Source organism: Martes martes (assembly GCF_963455335.1).
Source record: "Martes martes genome assembly, chromosome: 16".
NCBI classification, from domain to species: domain Eukaryota; kingdom Metazoa; phylum Chordata; class Mammalia; order Carnivora; family Mustelidae; genus Martes; species Martes martes.
This window is the reverse complement of record NC_137904.1, coordinates 30,897,832-30,917,837: the sequence shown is the minus strand read 5'-3', so window position 1 is coordinate 30,917,837 and position 20,006 is coordinate 30,897,832. Positions and strand designations below refer to the sequence as shown.

The 20,006-nt window shown below is 34.2% G+C and overlaps 1 protein-coding gene across 1 annotated transcript in view; it reads left to right on the top strand.

Moving 5' to 3' along the window:
• BRIP1 (BRCA1 interacting DNA helicase 1) overlaps positions 1 to 20,006 on the top strand; it is a 182,975-nt gene that overhangs the window by 126,506 nt on the left and 36,463 nt on the right. Inside the window, exons 15-16 of the mRNA XM_080825921.1 lie at positions 1,323 to 1,482; positions 2,467 to 2,588. Of these exons, the coding sequence (XP_080682047.1) occupies positions 1,323 to 1,482; positions 2,467 to 2,588 (282 nt within the window). The remainder of the gene's footprint in view (positions 1 to 1,322; positions 1,483 to 2,466; positions 2,589 to 20,006) is intronic.

Below are 20,006 nucleotides of genomic sequence, written 5' to 3'. Positions count from 1 at the left end.
AACAAACAAGGTTGCTGGTGGTAGGGGGGTCGGGAGAGGGTGGTGGGGTATAGACATTGGGGGGAGTGTGCTGTGGTGAGTGCTGTGAAGTGTGTAAACCTGGCGATTCACAGACCTGTACCCCGGGGCTAAAAATACATTATATGTTTATTAAAAAAAATTAAAATAAAAAATAAAGAATGCTTCATTCAATTTCATGTTTTTAAAATAAATACATCTTAAACTGTAAGTATATATCTAACTATTGCCTTTACTGAATCCCATATTTTGAATTGTGGGTGCTTTTCTTATCATTAATATATAAAGATTTCCTGAATTCTGTGTTTTTTCTCTTTTAACTATATGGTGTTTGTCTTTTCTAGCTTTATTGAGATTAATTGACATATAACCCGTGTGTTCTTTAAGAATATAATCAGTGTCCAGTTTGTTTGCTGGGTTTTTTTTTTTTTTTTTTACCCCACTAACTCTATATTGTTTTTTAATCTAAAGTTACATTGTTATTAGACTGTGGTTAATCTGGTATTCTTTGAAATTTATTGAAAGTCCTTTTATAATGTAGCACATGGTTATTTTTATAAATGTTCTCTTGTGCTTGTATATTTTCTACTTGTTAGCTACCTGAGTCTGTTTATATATTTATTTGATTCAGTTTAATCGGTGATGATCAAATTTTTAAATGGCTTAACTACCTATGGACTAGGTAAAATGATCTTAAAGAATCTTCAATAAAGAATCTTTAGTTGAGGTTCCTAGGTGGCTCAGTCTAAGTGTCTGACTCTTGATCTCAGCTCAGGTCTTGATCTCAGGGTTGTGAGTTCAAGCCCTGCATTGGGTTCCACTCTGGGCATGGAGCCTCCTTCAAAAAAAAAAAAAAAAAAAAAGTAAGGAAGCTTTAGGTGAGGATATTAAGGAATTTCACTTTGGGTTTAAAGAGATAACTTAAAATTTATCAACTTTGACAGAAGTCATTTTTTTCTGCTTTTGAAATCCCAAGATAGTGATCATAGATGTAGTAGTAGCAAAAGCAGCAACAGCAGCAGTAATGTCAGTAGTAATAGAAATGGTGGCAGTTAACTTTTATGGAGCTCTTACTATCTGCCAGGCATCATTCAGAGCTATCTAAATTAGTTAATGAATGTAACCCAATAGCGACTCTATGACATATTCTTGTTTTTCTCATTTTATAGATGAGAAAAGTAAAATGCAGAAAGGTTAATTTGCTTGCCATAGTCACATTGTTGTCCCATTCTCTTTAAACAAACCAAGGTAAGTTTGTTCATTTGGACACAAAACTAGTTCATTTTTTTCTTTCTCCTTTTCAGTTATTAGAAAAGTTAAAAGAACGTTGGCTCTACACTGGTTTATGGCATAATCTAGAGTTGGTGAAGACAGTCATTGTAGAACCTCAGGGAGGAGAAAAAACTGATTTTGATGAATTACTGCAGGTGTACTATGATGCAATCAAGTACAAAGGCGAGAAAGGTAAATGGAAATTATTTGACGGTCAATGAAACAATATTTTTATCACAAAATGAGAAGTTGATGCTGTCAAAATTTTATGTTATTTTTTTTTATGAATTGCACTTAATAGAAAAATTATACTTTATAATCTGGTTGAGAAGCAAATAAGTTGAAAAGATTCTGTTATTTGGAGCTGTTCTCCTATGAATATTTTCATTTGGAGATGCCAGTTCAACTTTAAGAAACGGCATATATTTAGGTAAAGAAGACATTTAGTATAGTCTTCCTTACACTACCTGAAATGTTTTGTGAAAGAGGGTGGACGGAGAATGCATAAATATCTTCCTTATTAGCCAGACAAACTCTACACTTTGATGCAAATAATGTACTTTATGCTTACATTTTATTACATAAGATAAATTTGAGATTTCAACACACAGCTGAAGACTCAATTTCAAATTTAGCAAATGTCCATGAAAAGTTTGACAGGAAGAGCTAATAGGAATAACTTATGAACCGTGTACCATCTTAAAGATGCTATAACATAATTGTCAATATTGTCAGTGTGATAATATTATACACAGAGTGTTCTATATGTTTTAAATGTTTTCCAATATAATGTTAGATTCAATATGATACATAGTACAAACTAGAATTGTTTAAATCATTCAGAAAACTTTACATTCTGGTGGTAAAATTAGTGATTGCAATTTCACTTTTTTAAAGATAAAACAATGCCCGATTGCTTAGTTCATCTGCAAGTTAATAATACTCTGATGTGGCTTTTCTGTGTATGTTATCTGGGAATACACAGTTTGTAGATTTATTTGGTACCAGAAATGTAATTTTGTGTCCATTTTAAAACTTTATCTCATCATAGTTTTTTATTTTGATTCTTTTAAAGTTGCTATTATTACTTAATTAGATCTTTTCAAAATGACAACAATAAGCAGCTTTGGGGAATTTTGGGTGTGCTTTTTAAAACTTTATTTTTTGTTGCTTAAGATGGAGCCCTCTTGGTAGCAGTTTGTCGTGGTAAAGTGAGCGAGGGTCTGGATTTCTCAGATGACAATGCCCGTGCTGTCATAACAATAGGGATTCCTTTTCCAAACGTGAAAGATCTACAGGTAGGCCAGCAAACCTTAAGTTTTGTTTATCACAGAAATTGTTAATTTTAAGTTTTTATTTAAGTTCCATTTAGTTAATGTACAGTGTAATATTAGTTTCAGGTGCTGAAGTTCTTGAACATTATGTAAAGTTAATTGTTTTTTTTTTTTTGGATCCTCAGATATTTTAATGCTCTGGTGACTCAGAATGAGTGAGAAAGGTTTAGTAGACATGGATTTATTTTATTATTTTTTTTTAAACCTTTAGTGATTTATCATTTGATTTATTTTTAATCTTTTTTTTAGGATTTTATTTATTTATTTGACGGAGAGACACACACAGTGAGAGAGGGAACGAAAGTAGGGGGAGTGGGAGAGGGAGTAGCATGCCTCCTGCTGAGCAGGGAACCTGCCTGACATGGGGGTCAATCACAGGACCCTGGGATCACAACCTGAGCTGAAGGCAGATGCTTAAGACTGAGCCACCCAGGTGCCCAGATTTATTTTATTTTTAACTTACATTGCCTTTTGCTCAATAAGAGTGATTTTCAAAGTGATCCAAGACCAGGAGTGTCAATCAGTATCACCTGGGAACTTGATAGAAATAAACATTTTCTAGGTTCCATCCAGACCAACTGAATCAGAAGCTGTGGAGGTGGAGCCCAGCGATTTGTGTTTTATAAAGCTCTTAGTCATAGACTTACAAGGGTCCCCCAGGAATTCTAGAATTCTAGGGCTCTTTCTTTATTTCCCTTCTCTCAATACTGTACACTGCCCTGCTAATTTCAGTGATTTTAGCCACTCCAAAATCTGACGTCTTGCACCGCAGCTCAGCAGGACAACCATACTCTGCTTGTACTTCAATGTTCTAGATACAATTGTCAGGAAATTATATGTAGGAAAAGAGCTGAGAATCATGGAGTTCACCTAATGGATTTCCCTTATCTCTGAGATTATGGTCTTATGCAGTGGGAGGGACATTCCCAAACCAGTTTTTCTATCTTGGCCAAAAACAGGGTCTTGCTTCATTATCACTAATTGTTTACTAAACATATTTGAAAAATTATCTGTAGCAATAATTTGAAGCCTAAGGTGATGTTATTTTCCATTAGAAAGGATTTTCTTTTATTTCCTACTGGAATTTGAAGGTGCCAGCAATCTGAGACCAAGACTTAAGGTTTTCTGGCCATTTAGCTGACTAGAATGAGTATAATTTATATTCCTCCTCTTAGGATACAACCCGTTAGGGTCTCATACCAAAGCAAGAATTCTTTCCCTGGACAGTTATTTATTGTTAATACTTTAGTAGACACTGTGAATTATATAATATTAACAGTAATAAATAGTATTTCTCTGGTTAGCTCCTACTCTTCCCTAAGCTCTAGATCTCTTCAAAATTTCTGAAAGTCCTCAGGAGTTATCGAATCCTTTCAGGGTACACTGACTTTGGTGGCTTCCACTACCTTTCTTCAGCCACTAGGGCTCCCATTGAGAGTGCTGATGACCATGCCCAGGGCTCCTATTCTGAAATGATTAATACTGCTTCTCACTATAGCTACTGATGAAATAGTTGACATCTACTCAAGAAAACTGTTATGTTTTCTTTCTTTCTTTGCGGCTTTTGTTGCCACATTCCATTGAAACTGAGGGCTGCTGATGGCACTGCTGTTGCCGGTGTTACTGTCTCTCTTTGATGTCTTATCATTTTACCTGGGTCCTGTATCATTGCACTAATGCTCTTTTGTTAGAGTGGAGAAAATCCCTTTCCCTTCTTTGTACCACACATTCTCCCAATGTCTTAAATATATTTATAGTTTCCCTAAAACTACCTCCTTCAATTTATGCTTATATCTTCTCTTTTTCTTGGACCTATATAGGAGTCCTTGAGGACCACAGAAGGAGATAACTTTTTAGCTAATAATATGTTGTACTAAATATTATACTCACAAAATAGCAAGGCCTGAAAAGAATCATTCGCATAAAACTCATAATAGTGATTACACCTGAGAAGAGAAAGGAATGATATTGGGATGCTTATCAAATGGGACTTTAACTTTTTCTATAATATTTGTTTTAGTAGAAAACAAATTTTAAGAGAATGTGGTGAGAATAAAGATATTTACTATATCATTCTTTGAAAAGAATTAAATTTAAATAAAATGTTACTTGTGAAGAAAAAAATTACATTTACCTTCTACTTTCTCTGCCCTCACTCCCAGCAACTGTGATTATGGGCATTGTTATTGCACTAGTGTTGAGATCGTAATTCTTTCTTTCCTCAGAATTAGTTCTTCTCACGCACTTTCTCATACCATCATACAAAAAACTCAGAGATGACCTGCTCTGACATTCCTCAGTAATGGTCTTGCTGTCACAGTTCTGCTTATCTGAATTGTAATGGCTGTAGTTATATAAAACATCAGAACAACAGAAGCTCCAATGAGATCTAGGTGCAGAGGAGGAGGGTGGTTCTAAAGAAGTTTCCCTAGTGGTTCGTGAAAGGGGTGAGTAGAGTAGACCCAAAAGTAGTCCAAACTGCAGGGACAAGGGACAGATAAAGAGGAAAATTCTTCATTGGCAATATCGGATGTAAGAGAAATATATTTCCTGTTGCCTTATGTCTAGATCAACTCTTCCTGTGAAACAAACAATTGTAAAACATAGTGGATTAAAACAATAATCATTTATTATGAATCACATATCAGTTGGTGGGGAGTAGTAGCTGGGTGGTAGATGATCTGAGCTGGGCCCGAGTGAGCAGCTCTGCCGATTTCTACTGGGCTTAGTCACCGTGCTATGGTTTCACCAATGTAGGTTTGGCCCAGTTGGGTCAGCTCTGCTCTGCATGTATCTTATCCTTTGTATACCAGCAGACTAGCCAGAACATGTTACCATGTTTTATACTTTGGCAGAGATATAAGAGGGCAGGTTTGATTGAGCAAGCACTTTCTGAACGCCTACTTATATCTACTAACCTATTGCCCAAAGCACGTCATATGCCTAAGCCCAAAGTCAGGAGCAATAGGAGAGGTGTGGGTATTTTCTACGAAACGTGGAAAAGGACTTAGAGGCAAGACTCTAAAAAGGAGTTTTGCCCTTTTTTTGTAACTAAAGGATATTTGCAAGGCATCCATTCGAAAGACTGATGTTTATAAGCTTTTAAGAGTATAGGTATGTAATTTTTATAATAGGAAGGCCTTTTATCATTTCGAAATGACTGGAGTATAGCCATCAATACCCAAAATATCTGAATATCTGAAATAAATCAGAGTACTATTATGGCTGATTTCTTAAGATTCATAAATGATCCAATAAATTATTGAAAGTATTTATTTGGAATAAAAAAGAAACAAAAGAAATCAAATTTATAAATATGCTATATTTATATATTAATTTATGAATGTAAATTAACATAGAAATAGAAGAGCTTGATAATTAAGTCCACTTTATTTTTTTGTTTTTGCCTGTGCTTTTACTGTCTATTTAGGAAACTATTGCCAAATCCAGGCCATGCAGATTTGAACATTTTCTTTGAAAACTTTCATAGTTGGAGCTCTGAAATTTAGATATTTGGTTCAATTTTGAGTAAATCTTTGTATATGATATAAAATAAGGGTCTAACTTCCTTGTATCTGAAATGAGTCTCTTGTTCACACTGTATAGTTAGATCATGTTTTTTTAATTCATTTAGCCAAATTCTGCCTTTCAGCTGGAGAGTTTAATCTATTTACAAAGTAGTTACTGATAAGGAGGGACTTGGTTCTACTATTCAGCTGTTTTCTGTGCTTTGTGTTCTTCAGTTGCTTCATTATTACCCTGTTTTGTATCTAGTTGTTTTTTCTTTCTTTTTTTTTTTTAAGATTTTATTTATTTATTTGACAGACAGAGATCACAAGTAGGCAGAGAGGCTGGCAGAGAGAGAGGGAGAAGCAGGCTCTTGCCAAGCAGAGAGCCCAGTGTGGGGCTTGATCCCAGGACCCTGAGATCATGACCTGAGCCGAAGGCAGAGGCTTTAACCCACTGAGCCACCCAGGTGCCCCTCTAGTTGTTTTTTCATTGAGTACTATTTTGATCCCTTTTGACCCCCATTTTTTAGTTATTTTCTTAATGTTTAGTGGGGATTACATGTAACATCCTTAATCTCTGTCCTTCCCTTTTATTTTACTGTCGGGATTGCAATTTTTATACATTGTATGCCCATTAACATAATTTATAATTATTGTTTTATACATTTACCTTTTAAATCATGTAGAAAAAAAAGAATTACAAACTAAAAGTATAATAATACTGGCTTTATATTGACCTACATAGTCCTCTTTACCAGTGTCCTTTATTACTTCCTAAAGCATATACTATACTCCCCTCCTTGTATTTTAGTGCTTATAAATATGTTTTATAATGTGTTACATGATGTATGTCAAGGATTAGGATAATTTCTTTGTGTTTCTATAATTAAAATAATGCCTTGCAATGTAGTAGGTATTCAGTAAATGTAGATTTTTTTTAAATAAAAATGTTGATTTAATTAATGACTAAATATAAACCTATTAACGTAATATTGCCATATTCTTGTTTTCTATAAAATGAGGTGAAGAACTAAATGATTTCTGTAAATGGCTCTTCCAAAACTGAAACAGTTCTTCAGATTACTGGACTATAAATTAGGATTTGGTAGTTTTTTTTTCTAATGTTAATATTTAGTCTGTCTTACAAAAATAAGTAGAAGTTATTTATATTGAAAACCGTAAATATTCTAGCTTTTGGAAATAAAACAATCTATTTCTACATTGTTTTCTCTTTTGTTTCATTTGAATTCATATTTGAAGGTTAAGATCAGTGTCAGAGTTAGAAAAGTGATCTGAATGGGGGAAAAGAGCAATGGCATTCATTTTATGATACTAAAAGTTTTTTCCTTAAATTTGAGACACAGATTATGGAAGTAAAAAATTAATACAGTTTAAAATACTGACTTAAGACTCTTAGAGTCTCAATTGCAGAGTTTGGCTTTTAGAGAAGCAGGAAAATGTATGTTAGAGCCAAAAATATGACTTCTTTGGCTGTGACCAGGATTTCCTCTTCCCACCTTGGGGACTAGAAAGTAGAGGTAGGAAAATTTCATTTTGGAGCCAAGTGTGACTTGTTTAGTTCAAGTCATAATTTATAGCACACACCTCAGGGACCTGAAAATAAAGAAACCCACTATGAAATGTTGATAATGGGCCACTCTGAAGGGCAAGCATTAAGCTAACTTTCCCGGTGAGGATTTTTTTTCACTTCCACCTTTCCCAGATGCTTCTGATCATTCTATAAGGACATACTTAATCGTGTAATAGTTAAAAAGAAAACTTTCTGTGCACTAAACCATAGTATTTGAAAGGGAGGAAAATGAAGCAAGGCCTTTATGTGATTAGATGTTGGTGAAAAAATATAACTAAAAGAAAAGTTGTTTTCTTTTAATGCATTTAAGTCACAGTATAACAAGGCTCCCATTTAATGGATATATAAAGCAAATCCTTTGACCAATTAGTATGATCTAAAAACTACAAAAGCCTTAACTTTATAATTCAGGCATCTACATCTCAAATTGGCATGGTCATAATTTGTGAAACATTATAAGGTACAATATTTAGATTTTAAAATTGCATCTTATTTATATTCCCTAGCATAGTTTGGTAGTATATAGAAATATTTTCTTTTCATGAGTGTTGTACCTTTACTCCCCTGTGGAAAATTCATAAAAATGGCAAATAGCTAAAAATTTTTGTACTTTAAAGATGCTCAGGTGGTATGTTAGATTTTTATAATTGGTTTCATAAAATTTGATGATAATATTCAATAACAAGTGCTCTTACAGTGATTAAAATAACAAGATAATAAATTTTATTTTTTGTGTTATTTTTCTTTATTAATATAGTATGTTGAGTTACTAAAATAGATTTTATTTGGAAACTTTAAAATTCAGAGGGTGATCTGGTTATCTTAGTATTGACATACAATAACTACTATTTTTTTGTTGTTTAAGAAACTTAGCTTTGAAGGTACTGAGCTATTTGAGTATATTTAATCAATTTTGGAAAATTACATTCATGATTGAAAAATACAAGCATGTTAAATTATGTTATTGACTTAAAACAGATATATGTAAATTGATAGCCTTCTCATGCATTCTTGATGTTTTATAAATTTCAGGGAAGGGCTGTTATCTTTGCTTACCCCAGAAGATAACAACATTAATAAAATAGAATGCACATTAAACCGCATTCAGCCAGTGTTTTTAAGTGTCAAAATATTATTAGATGATAGCCATATATGAATTCTTAAATCTGACATTTCTTTTTAAGGAGAATGATGTTGATTTTTCATTATTCTTATTTTGACAGCAGTGTGTATATTCATCAGTAGATAAATGAAGGCAGAGTGTAAGGGGCTATAGTATATCAAGACAAACTTGATTTCAGAAACCATTCTTAGTAATTTTAAGTAGACTTATATATTCCTTTTGTATCACTTTCATTATTGTGTTGATGATCTTGAGTATTGTAGCATTTATTCATTCATTCATTCATTCATTCACTCATATAATAAGCTTTTACTAAGAGCCTAACTTGTACTAAATATAGTAGGTACAAAAATGAACATGATGCTATCTCTACACTACTGAAGTCTATAATTTAGTAAAGGACCTGCATGGTCCTTTACTAAATGTTTTGGTGGGATTGAATCTGGGTATTCAGATGCTTAGAGAAAGTGAAATTGAGCAACACTTTTCACCTGTCATCCAGATATCCATTTACTTTGATTTGCCTAAAATAGATGAAGGAGGCATCTCTTGTCTACAAAGAGATTGAAACATAAAAACATTTGATAAGGTGGATTGGCCTCATCAAAGGCCAGATTACAAGACTATTCAGATTATTAAGACTATTCAGGATAATGAAACAACCATCTTTTGAATAACTGCCTCAAGTACCAAGTACTTTAATAGACTGGTGACACAGTGATCCACGACACAGGTTACAGTCCCTTGTGTCATGGAATTTACAGTTTAGCAAGGAAGAGTGACATAGAAGTAATAAACAGTTGATTACAGTTGTGATAAAGGCTGTAAGAAAAAGTCACAAGAAGGTATATATATGAGGATATATATGAGATATATATATATGATATATATGAGAATGTATAACAGGATCCTGACCTGGTCTTTGGGGGTAAAGAAAGACTTCCTGAGGAAGTGCTATTTAAGCTGACACGGGAAAGACGGCTAGGAGTTATATAGGTGAGCAGAATGGTTAAGAATATTCTCAACAGAGAGAGTAGACTATGCTAAGGCCCTAAAGGTATGAAAGAAGATAAGCAGTTTCTAGGAATTGAAAGAAACTGAGGTAGAAAGTGAGTTGGGGAGAATGGCATGTGAATAGAGGCTGGGAGAGGTATTAAGGAGCCAAATCATTTAGGACCCTGTATGCCCTTTTAAAGATTTGAGACTATTCTAAGCCAAGGGAAATTCTAAGCTATCCTGTGGGAAACCAGATCTGGGAATAGAGCCTAAGGTCAGAGTGTGGTTGAGTTCTAGTTATAGCGTAGCATCTGATACAGAAACCCACCTGGATCTAGCTCCGATAATAACATGTGGTTACCCAGGGGAAATGGCTGTATATATAAACTTAAGGGGCTGTAATACTAAACTCCCAACATTTAGGAGTCCAGCAACTTGCTGTTGGAAACACTTAGGCCAAAGCACAGATATGGAAGAAAAACCATGTCACCTCTGAAGGTCTAGAATGAGTTGTTACTTAAACATTTTTTTCCTCCTCAGTACAATTTTTTCCCCCAGATTTTAAACAAAGGATAGTTTGGCCAAAGTATTATTAAAGTAGGTTGTAAGTGTATCTTTAAATAATAAAATTAAAATCTAGTTTAAATCTAATTATGCCATCTAGGTTGACAATTTGTAATTTGCCTTGAACAGTGAAAAATGAGATAACCAAACCTTTGCGCTCATCCCTTCTGAGAAACAAACATAAAAACACTAAAATAAATGGCTGAGGTATTTTTAATTCTTAAATTTAAAAAAGTTCCCATATTTCTTAAAGGAATGTTTTGGGATCAGGAGAGGAAACATTTAAAAATCACAAAATTTTAAGCAAGTTTCATGAACCTTTTTCCTTCCTTTTTCTCCTAGTAGTCATGTCATTCTCTTTCCATGGGGAGGTGGGGAGCAATGCCTAACTATGGCTACAAATAAAACCTTTGGATATTTAATAAAAAAGAACTTTTGGTTTATGAAAATTTTTAAAATTATTTTCTTGTGTTCATCTTGTTTTTGGCAAAAATAAGAACTTTATTAACCTTTGTATTTTACTTTTGTTCCCATAGTAGATTCAAGGATTTAAAAGTGAAATTATCACCCTGGGGATTCATAAGGTTGATTGACATATAACTTCTGTTGGCCCAGAGCATAATCAGGAGCACTACCTCAAGGGAAGTGGTGGAATTGATTTTTAACTTCTCTGAAAATAACTTTGTTTTTTTCTTCAGATAGAATTTTTTTTAAAGATTTTATTTATTTATTTGACAGAGAGAGATCACAAGTAGGCAGAGAGGCAGGCAGAGAGCGGGGGTGGGAAGCAGGGTCCCTGCTGAGCAGAGAGCTGGATGTGGGGCTCGATACCAGGACCCTGAGATCATGACCTGAGCTGAAGACAGAGGCTTAACCCACTGAGCCACCCAGTGCCCCCAGAGTAGAATTTTTTTATAGTGAATGTTACCCTTTTTATTTATATTTACTTAGTCAAATTCCCTTAAAGTCTACAGGGTACAGATATGTAGGTGGGCCTCAGGTGAGTATGTTACTTGATATTTCTCCAGCTATAAAGCCTTAAGGTCTCAGATAACATAAACTGTAGTAGACAGCACTGTTTATTTAGTGTGTTTACATGTCAATCTTTCCTATAATTCTTTTTCTTTTTTTTTTTTTTAAAGATTTTATTTATTTTCTTGACAGAGAGAGATCACGAGTAGGCAGACAGGCAGGCAGAGAAAGAGGGGGAAGCAGGCTCCCTGCTGAGCAGAGAGCCCGATGTGGGGCTAGAGCCCGATGTGGGGCTCAATCCCAGGACCCCGAGATCATGACCTGAGCCGAAGGCAGAGGGTTAACCCACTGAGCTACCCAGGCGCCCCTCTGCATTTTTTAAAATTATTTTTTACCAAGTTGAAAAAATGGAAGAAAGTTTTACAAAGGCATAATTTATGCAAAATATAGTACATAGTTTTTTATATTAACAGTTTCTTGGATTCTGCCCCACTCCCAGCCCCTGCTTCTGAGACGCTGTGACTTTCACCTTTTTTAGCTATTTTATCTGGTATTTACTGCCATATTTATCTTTATTTAATCAATTTTAAATCTGTTTACTTCCTGTACGAGATAAAAATTTTAGCTCACGATACCTTTCCCTTCTTTTTCTTCCTAATGTAGTTATATCACATTTCAAAAATTAAACCCATAATCAGTATTCAAATCATGATCAGGGTGCCTGGGTGGCTCAGTCAGTTAAGAGTTTGCCTTTGGCTCAGGTCATGATTCCAGAATCCTGGGATTGAGCCCCGAGTCTGGTTCCTGCTCAATGGGAAGATTCCTTCTCCCTCTCCTCCCTGCTCGTGCTCTCTGTCTCTATCTCTGTCTCTCTCTCTCAAAAGAATAAATAAAATCTTCAAAAAAAAAATTAAATTGTGATTATGAAAATACTGTTCACTGTGGTCAAATGATTTCCTTCCTTGCTTGAACTTTTAATCTTCCCATTAATAACGCCCTCTGCTCTTTTTTCCTTTTTAAAAGATCCCTTTTTTTTTTTTTAAAGATTTTATTTATTTATTTATTAGGAGAGCACGGGGTGGGGACAGAGGGACAGAAGGAAAGGGAGAAGCAGACCTCCTGCTGAGCTGGGAAACCTTTGTGGGGCTCTATTCCAGGACCCTGGGATCAAGACCTGAGCCCAAGGCAGACGCTTAACCAACTGAGCTACCAGGTACCCCTCCTTTTTAAAAGATCTTTAATCTTCTGTCACCCTTCAGTGAATCTTTATAGCACCTCTCAATACAATTATCCTATCCACCTGTCAGATAATAGGTCAGTCCTTTTTTTTTTTTTTTTTTTTTAACCCCTGAAGACATTGCTTCTCGAGCCTCTTGACCTTCTACTTCAATCAGGACCAAGTTTTTCTTTAGCCCACTTAACTGTCAAAATTCTGAGATTTCCCTTTACTGTCATCCTAGGAATTTGACTTGCCTGTCTTGTGTGTTGGATCCCAAGTTTCCTAGGTCTCAAATCTTCCTCCTGTTTCTTGTTTACTGTTTCATCTTCATAGTACACATCCTCCAGCAGTTTACCTATACATTCATTTCCTGAACTTTTTTGGACTACTGTTGGCCAAACTGGCTTATTTCCCTTCAGTAGCTCTGTGGGTACTTTGGTTTGAACTTTCACCTCTCTGCTTAGTCATAAACCATTTGTCCATCTGCTTTTCACATTCATGTATTGGGTTTTGAGGTTGCAAATTTCTCTTAGTTTAAATGAAGATGAAGACTGTGTTTTTCTTATTTGTCTTTTAAGTTTGTGGCAGGTTTTGAGAGGCAAGGAAAGAGGAAATGTCTTTTTTCCTTCCTTTCTGAAACTAGAAGTCTTCATTACTTTCTAAGATGAAGTATGAGATTTTAAAATGCTATGTTCCTGTATGTCTTATTCCCACACTCACACATTCACATTTGAGAAGCTCTAAATCAAATATTCCTAACAAAAATATTATAAAGATAGGAAGTAATAACTTTTAAATCAAGCATATACTTACTGTTTAAAAGATAAATTTGGACATAATAAAAATCTAGATGGAGAAAGTATCAGAATTCATTTGTTGGGCTGTGGAGATAATAGTTTTAAATATATTTCAGTATTTTTCAGTACTTATGTAATCTTTTTGTTATGTGCACACTTTCTCTTGACCATGTTTGTTTTTAAATGTCACAGTGTTTAATCATGTGAAATTTGAGTCATGTGAAAATTGAGTCTGAGCCTTCTCTTACTGTGATTACTTTCTATATTCTATGCCTGCCATTGCCACCAAACTTTTATGCAACACTCCCACCCCCACCCCAAAGTGCTTAGTGTTGCATTTTCTAACATCCACAAGCCTCCTGCGTGAGAGATCTTGCTTTCTTCCAGAGTTATACGAGAGTATGTACAGGTCTCTGCCACTTGCTGAACGCAGCACTATTCATTCCCCTTAAAAAAGTCTCTTGAGGGGCGCCTGGGTCGCTCAGTTGGTTGAACGACTGCCTTCAGCTCAAGTTGTCGTGATCCTGGAGTCCCAGGATCGAGTTCTGCATCGGACTCCCTGTTCTTCAGGGAGTCTGCTTCTCACTCTGACCTTCCCCCTTCTCGTGCTGACTCTCTCTCTCTCTACCCTCCTCTCTCATTCTCACTCACAAATAAATAAATAAATCTTTGAAAAAAGTCTCTTGATATTAGCTCATTCCTTTAAGAGCCTGGGATTCCAGTTATAGCCCCACATTGCTTTCTTATGTATGATAATGTTTCATTGTGTTTACTGTTACTTCTAGAAGGGTTTATTCATAGTTATTCTGCTCTCCTATGTGACTTTAACAAGGGAAGCTCTGGATTATCAGATATGTAAATGAGATTCTATTCAGACTAATAAAGAACCTGTCATGTACTCATTCCATAGATTATACCACTAACATGTTTTTTATAGTTCACATACAGCTAATGGGTTGCACAGTGATAAAAAAATATTATGAAGGATATTAAAAAGTGCTAATTTGTCGGAAAATTTAAGATCATTTGCAGAAATTACTTATCAAAAATTATGTTTCAAAACTGAATACTGTTCTTTGTCCTGCCAATGTATGTATTTTCACTGATATTTGATGAAAAAGTAGCCATTCACAAACTGAAGAAACTTACTTTATGTTACCTAAAACGATGTGCCTGTGTATTGAATAGAATCAGTTAAGCGCCTTCATAGGAAGTTGATCCAGTTGTTAAAACCCTGATTTGAGGTGAACAGCCTAAGAGATGGCCTATATTGGCTAGATGGCCCGCATTGTCTCTGTCAGTCCTGTGGTTTTCATATGCATGGAACAATATAGTATGACAAAATGTAAAGCCCACCCAAACCTACTTTGGTTTTTAGAAATATGGGATAGGTAGTGACTCCAGCCCACTTACCTCCACTATATGATACTTTACTGTTTTGTGCTAATTGTCATTTATTTCTTCAACATCTGTGTGAGGTTAGGTTGGCAGGAATTATTTTCTTCCACTTACAAAGGAAGAAACTGAGAAAGGAAACTAAATTGAGGGAGTACTGGTGACTTGCCCAAGGTCAAACAACTAGTTAGTGTCAAAGCCTTGAATCCAAGCTGTGTACTTTTACCGCCCTCCGTCAAAACATACTATAGCATGAATATATATGTATATATATACACACATACATATAATTTATATTTATATGTATATATAAATCTTTATCTGGAGATGATAATTGAAGCATTTTCAGGTTTACCTAGACAATATTTTGTTATGGGTAGCCTAACTAAATTGCCACAAAGCTTACTATTCTTTTTAAAAAAATGTTTAACTTTGCCCTTTATAGAATAAGCATATTCAATTTAAGGTATCTTGCATGTCTTAAAGTAGTGTCTTTTTTTTTCTTTTAATAGAAAAATAGTAATTTCTGCTTTTTTTTTCTGAGCTCATTTTCTTATCTTGATAAATTATTTTCTTAAAAACTCCAAAGATCTAATATTCCATAATGACAGAATGTTTTTGCATTATTACCTAAAGCATTTATTTAGGATTTTTTTTTTTTTTAAGATTTGATTTACTTAAGAGAGAGAGAGTGTATGAGCAGGGGGGAGGGGCTGAAGAAGAGGGAGAAGCAGACTGCCCACTGAGCAGAGTGTCAACGGTGGGGCTCCATCCCAGGATCCTGGGATAATGACCTGAGCCGAAGGCAGATGCTTAACCGACTGTGTCACCCAGGCACCCTCAGGATTATTTAAATGTTACTGAGTTACCAATAAACTATTCTAGATAGTAGCTAAATTATTATAACCAATTAAGGTAAAATATGTTGAATATATTGAGAATAAGAGATGCCAGGTTTGATGAAAATGTATTTTTTGTCTTATATTTGAAATTTCTAGGCTATTTTTTCAGCAATGACAATTTATAACAGAGTTTAATACAGATTTTCTCTGTAGGAAATATGTTACCCAAAGCAGCCTTAAAACATATGTGAAATAAATTATGTTACTGTTACTATGTCTGTTACTATGTCCTGATTCTTATTTCTGGTAGATTATTGTGGTCATTTCCTAATGTAACAAGTAAAGTAAGTAATAATTGAGAACTATCTCCTGTGTGTGTGTGTGTGTGTGTTTTGTTTTAAACTTTAAAAGGGAGCCAGGCTTCTTAAGTCTTGGCAGAAACCCATTTTTCCCCATTTAAGAAAATATATATATACTATATTTGGTTAACTTGGTGTTTAGAAATCTTGAAAATATGCCAGATGAAATAAAACCAGCTATATTCCTTTTATCTGGCTAAATTATTTTACATACAAGATCTTATGCTGAGTTTAGAACTCTAACCATTGGAATTTATATTGTGATACTCTGATAAAAGTGTTTATACTGTGATGATATAGAGCAGTAAATGTCTCTAATGCAGTCTCTGTCTTCCAGATTTGGCTTGCTGTAAATGTTTATGTTTTAGATTCTATACCTTGGTGAAAGATAAAACTATTCTTCTTGAGTGTTTGCTAGACAAATGTGCTTATTTTTCTGAAGCAAAGTTTTAAAATATTTTTAATAAATAAGTTTAGCTGAGTACGTGTTCTTAGTCTTGTTTCAAAGCTTGAACTTCTGTTGTAAGGCTTACATATAAGGGGAAAAGTGCATTTTGTCTACATTGATTGCTTTTAGAAAGGCATTTATTACTAAAATCGTAACACATATTTGTATGATTTGGGATAAATTTCCCTGTCTTTCTTATGAGGCAGTAAAATGAGATAAATTTATAGTTCTAGCTCATAGTTATCATACCACTTATTTCTTCAGAAGCTACTTATAAAAGGCTACTCTTGTACAGAGCTACTAATGGTCAACACTGTTGGGTTCGACTAAATTGAAGAAATAATCTAATATTCAAAACTGTGAGTTAAATTTCTTGTTGACATAATACAGTATAATCCTTGTGGTTATTTTAATATATACTGTGCCCATTACTAGTGTACTACCTATACTGTCTCCAGTAAAACTGAGTTATTGAAGGACTTAAGGAACTTACTGTTTGATCTCAAGTATATTATAATGTAATAGTAAAATCAGAATCCAAAACCATAGAACTTCTGCTTGAAAGCTACATGGGTATTTTTACATAATTCTGTTAATTACCACCTCAGTCTTGATTTATCTGTCTTTGGTGTTCAGGATCTCATCTCTGCTTATGTCAGGTTAGCTTTTGATGCAGAAGCATCAAATTTAGTTGTCTAGAAACTATGATATTAAGAGTGTTTTTTCATTTTGTGTGAACTTGAACTCATTATGAAAAAAAATGTTTTGTGGGGCACCTGGGTGGCTCAGTGGGTTAAAACCTCTGCCTTAGGCTCAGGTCATGATCCCAGGATCCTGGGATTGAGCCCTGCATCGCCGGGCTCTCTGCTTCGCAGGGACCCTGCTTCTCCCCCACCCCTCTCTCTGCTTGCCTCTCTGCCTACTTGTGATCTCTGTCTGTCAAATAAATAAATAAAATCTTAAAAAAAAATGTTTTGTGAATCAGTGTAGCATCTGAACCAATGGGTTGCAAACTCAAGCCGCTAAGAGTTAAACAGATTATTTAAATGAGTGAACTAGTTGAGAGTTGGCAAATAGCTCAAATTATTTTAAGCTACAGTAAGGGGGCCACAGAAAATACAACTTTGGGCCCTCAGTTTGCAACCTTTGATAAAATAGTTTGATTTCTCTCTGCTGTTCACACATCCCTCCATAATTACACACACTCTAATTTATGGGGGTGGGGACCAGGTGGTTTGAACTCATTCTAGAGTATACAATTAAGTATGGCTTTCTATTTTGGGAAAGCCTTGTAAAATGTATTTGAAAAGTAATGTTAACTGGTCTACAAGATCATTTTTCCAAACCACACTTGAGCTTAGTTTATGGTGTTTACTTTCTGTCAAAACTCAGAAAAAACATTCACAGTTAACTTCCATAATATAAAACGTCTGTCTCATGAGGCACTAAAGAAAGATTGGTCAACAGGTATAATGTTGTTAGACTGTATTGCTAATGTGAATGTGGACATGACCTCCCAAATAGATCAAAGACTAATCTCTTTGACAGTTACAAGATGGCAGAGCTTGCCTTGGGCCTTTTGCTGCTGCACGTTGAAACTGTTTGTTTGGAAAACATGCCTGAGGGATGAGAATGTGTTTATAAGGATGAGCAGGTAAAAGTAAAAGGTTGTCTTTTGACATTTCAACTAATCCCTTCCAGCCTTTGGTTTGCTTAACATTTAGGCTATTTGCTGGCAGGAGAAACTGGCTTTTTCACATATGCTTTATGTCATTGTAAATTGGGCATTGATTTTTGTGCCTGATAATCCCTAAGTGTATGATGAAATAGATTCTGATGTCATTAAAGTGAGGTATACTAGCTTCCTACTTTTTCTAAACCTTTAGTTTTGCTTTCACTAACTAAATATGTTCCCCCAAGACAACTTTTACTTTTTATTAATTTTTAAAAGTCTGTTTCTTTATATAATAAAAAATATTTTAATGTTAACTGGCATGTATATTTACTTTCAAAAGTTTTTTTTTTTTCTTTTCATTTAAAAAAATTTCCCTAGGTAAAATACTGGCTCTATTTTAAAGGCTATTTGCATTGTAAAAAGTATTTGAGAATTTATAAGAAATTGAATTCATGTTGTCATACATAAAAATTAGTTCGTTTTAATGAAAACTAAAAGACCAAGGAGAGATAATTTTGTTTATTTCATATAATAGTTACTACATTATCTCTACTTCATTTATAACTAATAAATCCTAGAACAACTGTTACCATAGGTGGAGTGATCATTTTAAAGTATTTGTCTGAAACAGGGTATAGGAAGACTTGAAAACTCTTAAGCTATTGTGACTAACAAAAGATAAATGCTACAGTTTGGTGGGGATTGGAGGGTATAGAATATAAGATAATATTCTATAGAATACAGAGGGGAATATGGAGGATATAAAATATAGCAAAACAACTTACATTTTGAGAGATAGGTAGGAAATGTATATTTTTCCCAGTGGATAGAATTTTTAAAGCATGTTCTCTTTTACTCTCTACATATTATAATATTTATCTCCAAATTATGAGAAATTTTTACATGCTATTATCTAATATTTCCTATGATGCCATATTATTTATTGTATATATTTTTAAAGCATAGCCTTAAAGGAAAGTTTATTTCATTTGTATTCTAGTTATAAAGTTAATATAAAAATTTGACAGATTATTTTGAGGGGATATAAAATGTAGTTTATTTCCTATCAACTTGAAAGTTACTTGTCAGGAGTGTACCCTTCTGATTTCTCATCTAAAACTTGTCCTTTTATTTAAAAAGGTTCATAGTATTAAAAAGGTTCATAGTATTATAGACTGTACTGAAGAGATTTTGAGTAGTTTTAGAACTTCTTAAAACTAATTTTTTAATTTATCTTGAATTCCAGGATTTTTCCAAGAAAGTAACTCTTTATATCTTTGATCAGGCATATACTACAAAAAATATACTATTATATATAAATATAAAATATACTTCCTCAGGAATAGTACATAGGAGATCTTTAAAAGTTGACTAAATGAAAAGAGCAATTCCTACTCTTTTACATTAGGTAACTGGTTCCTAGGTATTATAGTCAATTTCTGTGAGCTTCCAATACTAGCAGATTGTTATAGGTGATTAAATTGTTGTTGTTGTATTTGAGAAACATTTTAAATTTTATTTTGATTAGATTCTCTTACTCATTCCATTTCTAATTAGGAAAAGTAAGCCACAACAGAATTGACTTACCTAAGATCACTCATAGGAGCTATGTAGTGTTTTGACTCTAGAGTTTTCACTCATGACCCCCAGATCAAGAGTCGGATAGATGCTCTACCAACCAAGCCAGCCAGGTGCCCCAGAAATTATCAAGAATTAAGCCAAGTGTATCTTCTTCCTTAAACATACTCCTTTTCTTGTTTTCTCTCGGTGGATTAGTAGATTGCTTCTCTCTGGTGGCTGAAAATTTTGTCGAGTCATTTTTGACTTTTCTATCTTTGGTAAGCCCTATATCTACTTTGTTACTGATGTACTGTAGCTCCACAATGTGTTAC